Source organism: Phoenix dactylifera, chromosome 16 (genome assembly GCF_009389715.1).
Source record: "Phoenix dactylifera cultivar Barhee BC4 chromosome 16, palm_55x_up_171113_PBpolish2nd_filt_p, whole genome shotgun sequence".
Lineage (NCBI taxonomy): Eukaryota > Viridiplantae > Streptophyta > Magnoliopsida > Arecales > Arecaceae > Phoenix > Phoenix dactylifera.
The window spans coordinates 11,972,010-11,987,262 of record NC_052407.1 but is presented as its reverse complement, the minus strand read 5'-3'; the positions used below and the strand labels follow the sequence as shown (position 1 = coordinate 11,987,262).

At 36.3% G+C, this 15,253-nt stretch overlaps 1 protein-coding gene across 1 annotated transcript; it reads right to left on the bottom strand.

Moving 5' to 3' along the window:
• On the bottom strand, window positions 1-15,253 carry LOC103703725 (ornithine aminotransferase, mitochondrial). Its single transcript, XM_039114547.1, has 10 exons — window positions 15,010-15,253; window positions 11,855-11,963; window positions 11,343-11,573; window positions 7,410-7,569; window positions 7,242-7,297; window positions 4,281-4,433; window positions 3,947-4,044; window positions 3,557-3,637; window positions 1,365-1,598; window positions 1-377 (listed from the first exon to the last, which is right to left on the bottom strand). Exons 1-10 carry the CDS (start codon window positions 15,147-15,149, stop codon window positions 215-217), a joined length of 1,425 nt encoding a protein of 474 aa, XP_038970475.1. The 5' UTR covers window positions 15,150-15,253; the 3' UTR covers window positions 1-214.

The window sequence follows — 15,253 nt, the reverse complement described above, 5'->3', positions numbered from 1 at the left end:
TCAAGAAAAATTCTCAACTTGACTAACATAAAAGAGGTGGAGTATAATAATAGATTGCAATTACAAGGGATGAACTTCTACAAGCAAATGGGATGATGAAAATGGTGGAACCATCATTGTATTATTCAACTATTTTTCAGCACAGGTAAGGTGAGAACTGCAATAGAATGTAATATTTCACTCATCCATCTCTCTCTCTCTGTGAAAAACGAAGCTAGTTTTCCATATCGGTGGTGTCGTACATTCGCCGCCCACATCTGTCGCATGCTTGCTCAACCGCTGGGCTTTCTAGTTTAGGCTTCTGCTTCTGCATCTTTGGCAAATCAATCTCGAATACATCATTCAAAGCCTTTGATGCTTCACTGAGCTCCTCCAAACTGGGGAAAAAAGATCAAAGATAGATGAAAGAGAAATAAAATGCCGAATTTCTGAATGTAGGAGTAACTCAGCCTTACAGAACAGAGATGATTCTTGTCATCAACAAGTACTGCATTTATACATTTAGCATGATCTCTTTTTCATCATACAACTGGACAGCGCTAGAAATTGGACCAAAAAACCTCATAAAGTTCAGCACCACTGTCAACTGTCAACTAAGTAGTGATTTCTTTTTTTATAAAGATAAGGGGCATAAAGGAAAAGAGAAGAAAAAAGGCAGATATCAATGAATCTAACAGAAAGAGCACAGGAGGAAAATATGTTCTCCAAACAGGGTCATGATCTAGTAGAGACCAACAAAAAATACAGCATATAATGAACTCATGGGTTTGAATCCTTGCCTGAAGACAAATATAGTGTGTGTCACTCCGCATACAACAAACAGGCACACCAGATTGACATGCCTAAGAAAATGCAAAATTTCAGGGGGAATCACTTATCGGTAATAGTAGTTAGCAGTTGGATATGCTCCTCCGTGAAAAATCAATCTATGATATTAGACCAAATGTAAGTTGATAGCATGTATTCACAATGGTGTTGCTAGTTTGCTGCTCCGTTTTCTCACTAAACAAAGATGGATCACTCACACATGTCGGCAACTGAAAGGGTTCATTAGTCGATTCTTCTATCACATTCGGCAAAATGATATTCAAGATTAAGCATATTTAGAATGTGGGGGAATTCATCAGTTAAAACATGGCCACAGATTCAAAAAGCTTCAATAGATATAAAAGAAACAAACAGCATCTGAAATGTAGAAATCATCAAGTGAGCCATAGCTGACAGGAGGGAGAAAAATAGAAGAAAGATGTCATAAAGCTGCTACCCATTTGTTTGAAAAAATCAGCTGTTCATTAACCATATTTTGGTACTTAAAAATCTTATGGAACTCCTAAATGAAAATAGAAGCTTTGACAGTTGCCTACCTTATGGAGAGTGGAGGAGCTAAACGAATTATAGTGTCATGTGTTGGCTTAGCAAGAATGCCCCTCTCCTTTAACTTAATGCATAAATCATAAGCAGAAACAGGAGACAGAGCTTTGTTGTTCAGGTCTATTGCATTGAGCAACCCTCTTCCCCGGACCTCTTTAATTATTTTGGGGAACTGGTGTTGAACCTTCTTTAACTGATCCCTGAATTCCTGGCCCATCTTGGCAGCCCTGCAGAGAGATCGGATTCACTTACAATTTCTTTTCCAAATTTATGCTCACTATAATGAGAAATAAAAGGAAAAACAATTGATATGTTGAATTTCACTCAAGCTTGTCAATGAAAATTTTACTGTTGTACAACAAAATTGTTGTATTAATAAAACAAGATCTTCCCAACATTTTATAAAACCACATATAGACTAGGTAAGAAAAGCCTCATTCGACAAGTTGTATTAGTAGTTCCAAGATTTTACAAGTTCTAGAGTATGCAGAATTTTTTGCATGATTCATAAGAAAATTCATAATAAGATTAATTATGCAGAGGAAATATGGTGATTCACTATATATAGTCAAATCTATCAGTATAGAAGGAGTTCTGGAGTTCATATATTAGAACTAAATAACCTACAGAAAAGTTTTTGGTATTCAGCATAAGCAAATGTAGAGGCACTGCTAGTGTTATAACTTGGTGTACTTAAAATGACGATAGCACCCCCCCCTCCTCCGACCCTCCCATCCCTATCTATCGACAGCTATAGAGGATATTTTGGTCAACTACTGATCTAATTGGCAGTCCATGAGGCTCTTCCTTCTCTTTTTCCTCCTATATCCTTTCTGACCTTTTAATCTCTCTTGAACCCTCTTTCACTGGATGCCCCCTTCTATTATATTAAAAATTGTTCTCTAAGGGACTGCATAATTCCAAATATATAGTTTCACAAAATTTGTCCCTTCAAGGTCTGCTTTTCGCTTGAGTTCAAGGCAAGATGCCCAAAAATGTTGTTCCTAACACAGTATTAGAGAACCTTTCAGAGTCATTTGACTTCCACCTTCTTATGCATTTGCTTTTGACATCTCTCACGATTTTGTGAGTAAACTAGCATAAGTACTTGCTGATTCCCACAACTTTCAGGATTCCTTTTCACAACATTTTGCACAATGTACATGGAATTCATTGTCTGTATCATGTGGGATGAACATTTCTTCCAGGTCCGGTGAGAACTGTGAATGCATGTGGCTACAGGTTACAAAAAAAGTTTATCCTTCCCACCCAACTCAACATCGAGCCTGGTTCATGACTGACACTCTGTAAAAAAGGCTTTTGTGAACATTCACACGGATTCCAACATCTAAATTGGGATTTGATGTGTCTCTTGATATGATTTATGAATCTAAAGTTAACTAATGAATCTACAGGAACTATTTTCCATTTTTAATTTTATTTTTGGATTGAAAGTTCACCTTGAAGAGATGAATTGCGCACTACTCAAGCAGTCACACCTTCTGCTGAATGGAGGATGTTCTGGGTTCAAAACTTAGGAGGTGTGTCCCCCAAGTGTTTTGGACCTGGGTAAATCCACCAGGTGGCTCTTCCCCCTCTTTCCCTCAAAAAAGGAAACTATCTCCACCATAAAATTAGCCAGACTACATGTTTTGGATTAACGGTCATCCAACGCAGCACATGCTGAAATGGGTATGCACCTGTCTGTGCCCATTTTGGATGAACTGTTCTATAAACTTCTTAACAAACTTAATGTAACATGTAGATACTTTATGAGGAAAAAATTCAATGCAAGAATTATTTATCAAAAGAAAGCAGACAAACAAGATTACCGATGCATCTCATTAGCTGGCATCCTGAACACAGTTTAAGAAGTCACAACATACATAGTAAAGGAAGGGGAAGAAGCATGCATCAGATCATTATATAATGTTGGGTAGAGAGAAAATCTGAACTGCACTTTTCCGGGTTCTTGCTTTTCCCAGAGACACTAAAAAGATTAAGCATATCTTAGATAATATAACTGACAATCAAAACAAGAATATCTTTTCAGAAGCAAAGAAGAATTAATACTGAATACTTTGTTCTTTCCTTAAAATGACAATGTTCTGTAAATAAGACTATTCATAATTAAGACGCGTCACAAAATGCACAATGCAAAGACTCATTTAAACAAATACAGTACCTCTCAACTAGTCCTTCATCTTTGATTACTTCAAGTGCAGCAATTGCCACTGCACTAGCCAAAGGATTCCCTCCAAATGTGCTGCCAAAATTTTAATATGAGTAATATAAGCTCTAGCAACGTTTAATAATAAATTAACCCCATAATGATGTAAAGTATCTTTTTTAGGTAGATGAGTTGATTGTCCAAGAGATGAAGGACAATTCTGGAAACTGTTGCAGTAAGTGTGATGGCAACATTCAGTTCATTTACTAGAATTTCATTATTCCATTGTTTTTCCCTTGAGGATTAGACAATTCATAACTCACCATCAGGATTAAGTTGGAAGAGGGGTGGAGAATGGATATGGTGGAACTCGTGGAAATAGGTAAGAACTATAAGAGTGTTTACCTTCCATGCTCTCCTGGCCTGATACATAGCATGACATCTTTGTCAGCAAGAACTGCACTAACAGGTATTACTCCAGCACCTAAAGCTTTTCCAAGGATCTGGTTATACATGAATAACTGATGTTAAGAACCGATGCAATGTGACAAGATAACTACAGGTACTCCTGAGATAGAAAAGAGGTATGTATTTATATCTGAACACTGACAGGTGTTTTCTAACATAAACAGAACAAAGAACCCATGCTTAGATGCATTTTCATGTGTTTGTATCACTACAATGAATTTTCAGCCTTGGAGTATAGATAGGTGATCATAAACTACAGACAAGAACCTACCACAACATCAGGTCGAACATCTTCCCAATCACATGCCAGCATCTTTCCAGTGCGGGCTATGCCAGTTTGAATTTCATCAGCAATCATCAGAATGTTGTGTCTAGAGCATAGTTCTCTGACAGCTTTCAAATAACCACCTGGTGGTATTATAACCTGGGAGAGGTGCACAAAAAGTTGATAGAGAAATGGTCGAATAATGCATGACATCAATAATCATGAAAGAGAAACAAAAGAAAAGCCTTGGCTAGAAACAATGCTTCCTAAATATTAACAAAGATCTGTTGTGAAATGCAAACAAAGACATCCATGTGCTGTTGCAATTTATGACAGTCCGAATTGACACTCGAAAGCTCAAAAGGAACCATCATCCTTTTAACGATGAATTGAACCTACATGAGTACAAAGTGTCCACTTATTTCGTAGGAAGTGGCTTGCAGTAGTATCCATAAGGTCAACTACAAGAGATTTGAAACTTCTCATACATTAGCACAAAAAGGAGAAAGTTTCTTACAAGTTTCCAGAAGGAAAACTAGAATATCAACAAATCTGGGAAAGCTAAAAATAAGTTGCATAAGCTGGGAAAGAAATATCTTGGGTCAAGTATACTGGCAATCTCAGAACTTGAAAACTAAGTGATTTAATAGCTAGTCATGAAACATTTTTAGAATCCAAAATCCAGTATGATATGTGGAAGTTAATCAAATTCATCAAATAGATCTGAAAGGATTAAGTTGATTAGACAAAAATAGTAAAATAATGGAAACAGAAAAGTAAGATCTGGAAATTGGCACCATGAAAGGCAGAATTGTCCTGGCCAAATAAAGACCTATAGGAACCAAGATTTGAAAAACTGATCGTTCTACGATAAATACAACCCTCTATGATGGTATGTACCATGATGTACTGCCCTATATCAGCAAATCAAGAGAACCTACAAAGGCATATTATACGGATACATAACTGCTATGCCCCCATAGCCCCCATATCACAGTTAAGGTTCGCCGTACCGGTATCGGACCCCGTACTGATGCCACACTAGAATAGTATCGGTACAGTATGGTATCAAAATTTTTTTTGCGTACCAAGGTTGGTACGCCACCCGTACCAGTACGGATGGTATTCATTATGCCCTCAGAACATTCTGACAAGTATCCTTCCAGTGTCCATGGTCTGACATCAACCAAATATTGGCCGGCACCAAAGTCGCAAAAAGTATGACTAAACTGATGGGTAGCTTTTAGTCATCCAATCCTTTTGGCAACCAGATTCCCATCATAATAAGCACATAACAGCCATATACCTCAGATTTGCAAATTTGTCTCCAGTTTCCTTTTGCTTTATTGTCTAGTTCTAAACGTTCTTGAGGTCCCACAGATTCCTATTAAAGTAACAGCCCCAGAACATTATAAATACCTATGCACACTCCCATTTCTTGGCATCAATTAATAATATATTGCTTTGAGTTCTCATTTTTTTTGCATGGCCTGATGTTGTGTGAGAAACCCATGACACAACACTGCAGAGTCAAGAGGAGAAGCTTGGTACAATGTCGGCAGCTCCACTTGAGGCCCTATTAAGACCAAAGTTGCACCCTCAAAGGTTCAACAGGAAGAGACGCAATGTCAGGCAGCTCCAGGCAACAACCCATTAGCTATCCTTTGATATTTCTTGAAACCCTAAAATGCCTCTTTTTTAATTATTTGTTTCACATCATTTAATTTTGCTTTCACTTGTGCCTTCAATTTCATTGCACTGCTCTTAATATACATGTGGATAAGGGATCGTACCGCTTAGACAGCATCAATGATAAAATGAAGAGATAATCTAAAGAAAAATCATTTATTTAATAAAAAATAATGATGGTGAATTTTCAAGAAAATAACAACAGGATTTTGTTTTGTGAAAAAGACATCTTGCTAAATTGTTATTCCATCTCCTGCATACATGAGTTGCAAGCATCATGGCCCCCAAACTCACTAGATCCATTAGTTTGCTATGTACACTCCCATACTAAATCTCCTAGGAACTAAAAATGAGTACTACAAAAGATTGAAAGTTCAACCACCCACCACCTCTTCAATAACAGATGCTAACTCAAACTCACTGATGTTGTAGTCCAAATAATAATAAAATCTTCTAGTTCCTACGTTATGACACTTGGTTTATTGGCACAACCCCCGGTGCAGTAGTAGCTCTACTATAGTTGACCATCCCAAATGTCTTGCATAATAGATCACCAAGAAATCTCTCTCAATACTTCTTATGACCTTACACAGGATCCAGAGGTTCATGCAAGAATCACTGGTTAGTAAAAGATGTTTTCTGCATCCACCTTTAATTGTTAACATCGAAGGCATTAGGCCACATCTACTATAAGTTAGATAATATGCACCCCTAAGTTAACCAACTAGAGAGTACCCAACCATGCACCTACACAACTAGCCACCAAACCTTTGCACCCTAGATTTCCTAATATTATCCAATTCGCCATCTTATCTACTCACATCAAGCATATGGCTTTGATGTACAGAAAGGTATATGCCGTTTTGCTACTGACTTGCAAATTGCAACAGTTAAGGCTCCTTTACACCACTGATCCCATGAAACAAGCTTGAGTTCATCTCACAAAACCAAAGTTTGAACACAAGACAGAGTCAGAGCCTGTGTATGTTCATACATCTAGTAAATAATGGAGTTGTGAAGGGACTGTGGGATGAACTGAATACTTTAAGAATATGGAGTTATCCATTACATCTTCACAATTATTTTTTGAGAAAAAAGTTGAAACATTAACCTCTCTTTAATTGTTTTAAAAAAAATTTAAAGACAAGCACAAAAACTTTGTTCTCCAAGCAAGCCCTACTGACACCAATAAGTTTCTCATCATTCAACAAGTTTTTGATACATCATAGATGAGGTGTGAACTGAAACAAAATGCAACAACTTCTCAAGCATACTTACTCCTGCCTCTCCTTGAATAGGTTCAAATAAAAATCCGCATACTCGATCGCCATGGTCTGAAATTTAAACAATTTTGTGGAATCATGTATAAAGAATATGGTAAATACAAGAATTACTGAACTAAAATACTTGCTGTTGGATTGTCATGTGGGTATCCAACTTACAGACCTTTAAAGATTTTCTCAAGGGCATCAGCATCACCAAAATCAACTTTGAGATGACCTGGAACCAAGGGACCGAAACCACGAGTAGCGTCATTGTCACAGCTCATAGATATTACACCCAAGGTCCGACCATGAAAGCATCCACAACAAGACACAATGATAGCCTGCAAAGTTATCCGCTTTTTGTCAGCCAGCTGTTTTTAATGAATGAAATCAACATAGTTGCTGGAAAGGCTATTGCTTTTTACTAAGTGGAGCTCACAAGAAATTTTTGCTCAAGTATATCTTCTCAAACATGCTCAGCACAAAGGATTTTCCATGCACACTTTGCGTGATAAGAAGCAGTGAATATCTAGGGAATGTACTTATTACCAAACTATTAATTTTATGTTCTAGAGAATAATCATACATGTCATTGCATATATATATATATATATATATTACATAATGAATAAACTTCAACATGTGTTCTAGAATGAATTGAATAGACTAGATTATCCTACAAAGGTTGCTTTACTCATAGTCTAGACCAAGGTCCACAATCTCGATACTGGGTACCGTATCGTTACATTACCATTTTGGTATGATATGGATTGGTACGATATGGAAAGAATCTTGTATCAAGACAGCTCTCGAGCTATTTTTCTTACTTTTTATCTTCTATGCCTCGATACGTATTGGTGCAGGGCCTATACTGACCTGAATATGATCTTCATACTAGTTCCAATTTGGTACGGTGTGGTAGACCCTATACCAGATGGTTCAGGGTAGCAGTAATCCATGATCTAGACACTTTTTATTAATAAGTAAAAAGTAGATTGAGATCTAGGCCATGAATGTAAGTTCTACAAGGGTAGAACATTATAATTTCCAAAAGACCTCCTCAGCCATTTAAATTACTAGTCAATATTATGCATGAAGCAGTTAATTTATCAATTACAAATTGATAGTAAGGAATCATGGTACCCTTTGCTAGAGAAAAAGACCAGATAGATGGTAATATGAGTGCCGAAAAGATTAAGAAAAATCAAGAAGTTTAATTGACTCTGTAGGCCTAGACAAATTAGGAAGCATATGATAGCTTTTGACTAGGGGTAACCTCCAACATGGTACATTATACTGGTTAGTATCAAGATATACTGTATTGCACTGATACTAAATTGGTATGCGGCATGAAAAGTGTACCAAATGTCAATACGCCGAACCGACCCTCGTACAGGGCATATCGATACTATACCAAGATGTTATCTGTATGGGGTCTGGTATCAAGATGGTGAACATTGCTCCAACCAAATACGAAGTTACCAGAATTAGGTCAGGATAATCAGTTTTAGGTTATAAACAGGTTAGATAGAACTTGTTTACTAAACCAAGAGATGTTTGACTTGGATCACTCTGTTTAATAATCAGGTTGGGTCAACATGACTTGAAACTGACCCATTAATAACTTGAAACCAACCGATTTATCTATTTGACCTATTGACCCATTTAAAACCAAGCTCTAACCAGAAACCTTTTTTTACCCATTTTACTACATTTTTTTTTTTTTACGATTCTAGTAAGGATAAGGACTTAGTTCAGTCATCCAAATGAGAAAAACTTTTGGAATCTTTCTTCCCTTTTCCCTCTATGAGAGATATGAAACCCTAGTTGATCCTCACTCCTCTTCCCATTACTCTCTTCCCCTTTTCCCTTTTCTCTTCTCTCAATCGGATACTAGGATTGTTATCCACATCCAAACTGAACCAGATTTAGAAATAGATGTGATCAGAATATATCTGACCTACTTTCACCCCTATTTGTCATGTTTTCTTTTGTCCATTAGTCAGATGGATTTGTCGAGGTTTGTTTTTTTTAAATAATATTCTTTTCCTTATCTATGAATAAGTAGGCACCCACCAAGTCCCCTAATCCCCTCTTGGATGGCCTTTCCTAAAAGAAAGGGTCGGTATTAGCCAACAGAGTGACCGTGTCTACACTAGGTGAATCATGTCAAATCGGGTACCCTTATAGGATAAATAGGTTAACTGCGTCACTTTGGAGACACCAGGCACTAGCTTCTAAAATGGGTTATATATACTGGGTCATCTTATCTATTAAAAAATTAGGTCGTTTTTTGGGTTTTTCATTTCTGACCTGTTTAATAAATGAGTTGGGCTTAGGTTAAGGTTGAAAGTTTACTCGCAATCCCTATGTCCAACATGACATGAACCTAATCTCTTGCAATCCCTATTCTTGGCAATGTCTTATATAAGTTATTCAATCCAATACCCGTGGTAAAAATAAAAGTCTGAAAGCAACACAAGAAATAGTACAAGACAAACATAGAGATCATCCACTCAGTTTAATTATATAGTTACTCTTAAATGTGCATGAAAATATCATCAGAAAAATCAAGCTGTAACTTGAAAATAGAACCATAAATTTCAGATGTAAGAAAATTGTAAACAAGTCGAGATAAATAAAGGCCTACGTGGCTACATTAGTTAAGATAACTCTCCATCTTTGCCATGTCCCATTAAAAAAAGGTTTTTAATCTCTCCATCTCGTCGCTAGCTCTATTGAGATATCTTCCTCATCAACTTCAAAATTAATAAGATGTAAGCATGTCATTCTGATACATCTTTATACATTTTCATTTTGTTAATTGCAAGAAAGCACGGATACTTCAAATATATGACCATAAATATTTATACTCGTTAGGTACTTCTGGATATATGTCTAATATTGTGAGAGCCCGTGCTAGCCTATATTTGTCTTGCATCGATTGCGTGCTGGGGAGATCCTGAGTACTTATATAGGGCCAAGTAACTAGCTTTTCGGGTAGGGTTCTAGGTCGTTACAAATGGTATTAGAGTGAACCTAGCCCATAGCCCATGTGAACTAGGGGACACTACAATACAGATCCTTTTAGGACAGACCATGAGTTGATCGTGGAGTCTGTGATTAGATTTGGACCCTTCACCTAGTGAGAAGACACAATGGCTTAAACGTGAGGACTATGTAAGTGCATGTGCTGGTGTATGCTAGTCCCACATCAATTGCATGCTGCAGAGATATTGGGTACTTTTACGAGGCCAAAGAAGCCAAATAATATCTTTCAGCCAGCTTTTTAGGTAAGGTCATGGGTTATTACAAATACTTGTGTAAAGTATTCCATTTTCAAAATTAAAGAAACACTCAAGATACATCTCATATACACTTGAAATACTTCCCTAATACCTCCAAGAATGAGGGAAGTTCTTTTTAATATTAACCTTCTAATGATGAATGGCCAAATTTGTAGTTTATGATCTTAAATATTAAAATATAAGTATGGATTGGGGTCTGTAAATTTGAATGATGACTAATTGATGAGCTAGTAAAAGTTGATGATGTCATATAAAGTATGGACTATGTTATTTTGATAGCCTACTACATCTTATGAATTCTTTTTTACATAAGTATACGTACTTGTGTATGTATTATATATTACACACACGTATCTATATCTATATATATATATATATATATATATATATATATATATATATATAAGTTGGCATATTCAAGATGTATTATGTCCTAGTTTTCAAGGTTTGCCCTATTGGTATATCCATATCGTGTGGCGTCTGTGACCCAACTTGATAGAATAATTATCTCTAATTTTCATAATTTCTCATTTCCATATTGAATTCCTATATTTTTGCCACCCTTGGATCTGAAAGTTTAATAATGATATCTAGTTATCAACACTCTGACATGAGAACTTTCAGATCCAAGGGTGGCAAAAACACAGGAATTTAATATGGAAATGAGAAATTATGAAATTTAGAGATAACAATAATGATATCAAGTTATCAACACTCTGACATGAGATGTAGGTTGTAAGAATGCCCTACAACTAAAACACAGACTTGGGAAAAGCTAAACTCCATAGTTTGTTCGATTGCCTTACCTCATCCTTGGGTATTTTTTTCTTCTCATAACCCCATTTACGTGCCAATTTCAGAGCAGTTTCCACACCTTCAGCTCCAGTATTCATTGGCAGCATCATTTCATATCCAAACATGCGTGTGAGGTACTCTGCAAAGATTGGAAGCTTATCATTGTAGAAGGCCCTAGAGCTAAGAGTAAGCCTTTCAGCCTGTTCAATCAAGGCTTTCGTGACTTTTGGATGACAATGTCCCTAAAAAGCAAAGCCAAAAAAGGGGGAAAAACAAATGAGTTTCTGAAATAGAAATCAAATAGGCTGCAAATATAGAAACTGACTCAACTGATACCTTACACATCTCCAAGGATGAAAACCAATTCCACAACAACAATCAACATTGTCATGACACAACCATGTTTTCATTGAAAAATTAATTTTGAGCTCAACGTGTAGGAAGATTAATTTGTTCACAGAGTTAAAGTTTTGAATATTGGTTAGCAAAAGCACATAAAATGGGTTTTGGCAAGACTATAAACCTGATTGACTGCAGAGTAAGCAGATAGGAAATCAATATACTTGTTGCCTTCAGGGTCCCATATACAAGTGCCCTTCCCTTGAGAAAATACCGTAGGAATCGGATGATAACTGCAGATTAATCACAGAATGACTCAGAGCAGTGTAAAAGTTTAACAGTTGTCAATAATGAATCAATGCAAGGGTGATAATATCATGAGTACTAAAGGCATAATTATGACTCGGAAAATCATCAAAAACTAACAAAATTCCACTAATAAAGTGAACAAGGCATGCTTGATTCACTGAAGCTAGTCCAGACCATAGTTTCTTTTTTTCACAAATTGAAAAACAGTGATACAATCAAGGACCAAATATCAGATTGAGGAGATGTAACATTTAACTAAATGTTCTATTATTTAGTTGGACAAGAATTATATAAAAATGGCTAACAGTGGATCAAATGGACAATATATTGATTGCAAACTACACGATAATAATGTAATCAGCAATAACAGATGTTAAGGTAACAAATCAGAAATATTAATAACTATGTAACAGGAGTACAAATTTAATTCAGAACTCAGCAATTTTCAGAGATTGCTATATAGCATCTAATGGTAAAGACCCTATCACAAAAAGCTCAATCAGTTATTATGCTTTCATTTTCTTTACATGATAACATTAAGTGACAATGTTTACACATTTTGGTGGCAATAGCTCAATCAGTTAATCACCCAGTTTCTTTGTTCTAGTTTAAAACAATTTTCTCCTGGAACCTGCCTATCTGAATCATTTAAAGATAATAAATAAATCCATCAATTATAGAAAATTATTTTCTAGTTTAATCCAAATCAAAATTCAGGATCAACCAGAAAATTGAAGATTTGCCATATTTGTGCATGCGTACCTTGTTGTATCAGTATTTTATCCGTCATGGCAACATGATCACATTAAATTTCAGATTACGGCTTCAGTGAGTATCATAGCATATTGGGTCAATGATGGATTAATGTGGATGTAGATGATCACAAAATATTCTGGTTATCCGAAGGTCCAAAAGTTGTGTGAAAATTTAAGCATTTCAATGGAATTGGACATAGTCAGTAGGATAAATATGTGCAGTTTTGTTTATTTAGGCTATTTTTGGATGGTTTTATTGGTTCTAACTCATTCCAATTTTAACTCTAGCCACCAACGTGCTTAAGATGAAATGAATGAAAAGAATCGGAAAACAAGGTAAAACTTGGCTTATTCCTCTGTTTGGCCTAATACACTACTTTAACCTTAAACCACATGCCTGATGCCATCTACATGTCATCAGTATTATGAATCAAAGTATGATCTCCATAGCAAAGAAATTTATACCTAGTTATTAAATGATGCCGACCTTCACGGGCTGATGTCAATTTGGTCCAAGGAAACTTTGGACAAGAAGGGGGATAGTCATAAATTCAAAAGGCTACCTGGAATAAATTTACTTGGTTATTCATAACAATTTGTACAATCACGGAGCCACTCTTGAATGTTATTCTATACCCAGAAATTATGAATAATGAAGTAGGCAAGGTTTGATACAAGGTACTGAAAAGCCATTTCTAAAGTATATGACTTGAAACTCCACAAAATGGTCGTCAAGCAAAAATTTGAACTTTAGCAAGGAACCCTTCCATCTATACCAAGATATCAATAGAAAAATGCACCTCTAGACTAATATTAAAGAACCACAGGCAGATTCTTAGCCAATTTTTAAAAGCCAAAATAAAGTATCAATAACATCAACAGCAAATAATTTTAAAAAAATTATATCTATTTAGTCTTCTCCTATGTGCCTAGAGCTGGCCTTATGAGTCCTTTGCCATTTCTTATTAACAGGGGCTAACTACTTTGTGTGGTAGTATGGAGGCAACAACAATGTAAAATGTTCAAGTTGGATATGGATCCTGAAAACAGCATGGACAACTCACTGGATTTGGTTTACGCACATGTTAAGTTTTCAAACCAAATAGCTTGACAAATATAAGTAAACTAAAATACAAGATAAGTTGGTAACTTTACATTTTTGTTGTGAAGCCAGCCGCATCATCTTTGCCTCTCTTTATACATGTTTAGTTAGAGACATACTACTACAAAAGATAAGTGAAATAGAAAGAAATGGAAAGAGAATTAAAAAGATATATGGTCAGGGATGGTAAATATTGCAGTTTAGTTTCAGATATATTGAAACCATTCAAATTTGGTGTCAAAGACATATAAGATAATGCTTAGATCCAACACAATGCCATCTCTATTCCTTTCCACAACTTCCATGTACGTTATATAAAGTCCATGAATCCACTATCCTAACCCTTCAACATCCATCCAAGTCTCTCTCTCCTCACAAATGTATCAAATGTGGAAATGTTCTTCAGCAGAATCAGCACTATCATCAACAGACTCCTACAATCTCTTCAATATATAGTTACACATGTTTCAATGTCCTTATATGTAAACCTAATTTTCATGGTTTTTCATGAGACAAAGTTGGAACTTGCAATGCAGCGTGGACTATTAAAAGCGCACAAGCAGAAGACGACCACTATAGAGACAGCCAACATATCAGAGCATGAAGTTGATCAGAAAAAAGCCAACTAAGTATTTTGTTGCTTCTAAACAGGTATCAAGTGTATTAGAAGCTCCAACATTAGTACTGCTGTATACAAGAGCAAAGCCTTGATTCATCACCGGTTTATACGACTACCACAAACTACAGCAGCAGATCAAACCAAGCCCAAAAATTCCAAGTTTACTGAGCAAAAAACCAAACAACAAAGAAAGAATAGCACCAATTCTCATCGTATCAAAAATTAGCATCAGCTGAAAATCAGCATCACTAACTCTTAAAAGCCATGGCAACCCTCCAATTTCAATCAGCATATCATCATGCACCAACCAGACTTGTCAAAACCATAGATAAACCCATAAACAAAACACAGAAACATTGACAAACATTTCTTCCTTCCCAACAAAACCAAGATCGACCGAGTCAGAGACCTGGTAGCATCGACATCCAACAAAACCAAATATAATAAATCTACATAAATAACAGAGGATCTAAGTGAGGAAAGCATTAGATCAAGGCCGCAAGAATTTGGGATCTAAGAAGGGGAGTGGTGTGGGGTACAACAACATAGCTTACTTATGAGCGCTATACTGGTGTTCCATTCTCATCAGTTCCTCGGAAGAGGAGGGGGCGGATTTGTGGGGAAGGGCGCACATGCTCCTCGCCCCAATCGCCCTTCCCAGCATCCATTGCAACGATCTCTTGGTCGCAATCATTTGATCTGCTGCTCTTCTTCTCCAAAGAGAATGAAAACCCCTCCCGAGATATCAGATCAGATGCAGGGAAAGAAATTTGCAAATATGTACCGATTGGGTCTCCT

What these genes read in the sequence shown, in the direction of transcription:
- LOC103703725 (XM_039114547.1), bottom strand. Translation starts at nt 15,149, where the DNA reads ATGATTGCGACCAAGAGATCGTTGCAATGGATGCTGGGAAGGGCGATT. An exon ending in AGGCCAGGAGAGCATGGAAG is followed by an intron (nt 3,638 to 3,946) that starts GTAAACACTCTT and finishes AAATTTTGGCAG; the next exon opens with CACATTTGGAGGGAATCCTT. An exon ending in GATGAAGGACTAGTTGAGAG is followed by an intron (nt 1,599 to 3,556) that starts GTACTGTATTTG and finishes ATCTCTCTGCAG; the next exon opens with GGCTGCCAAGATGGGCCAGG.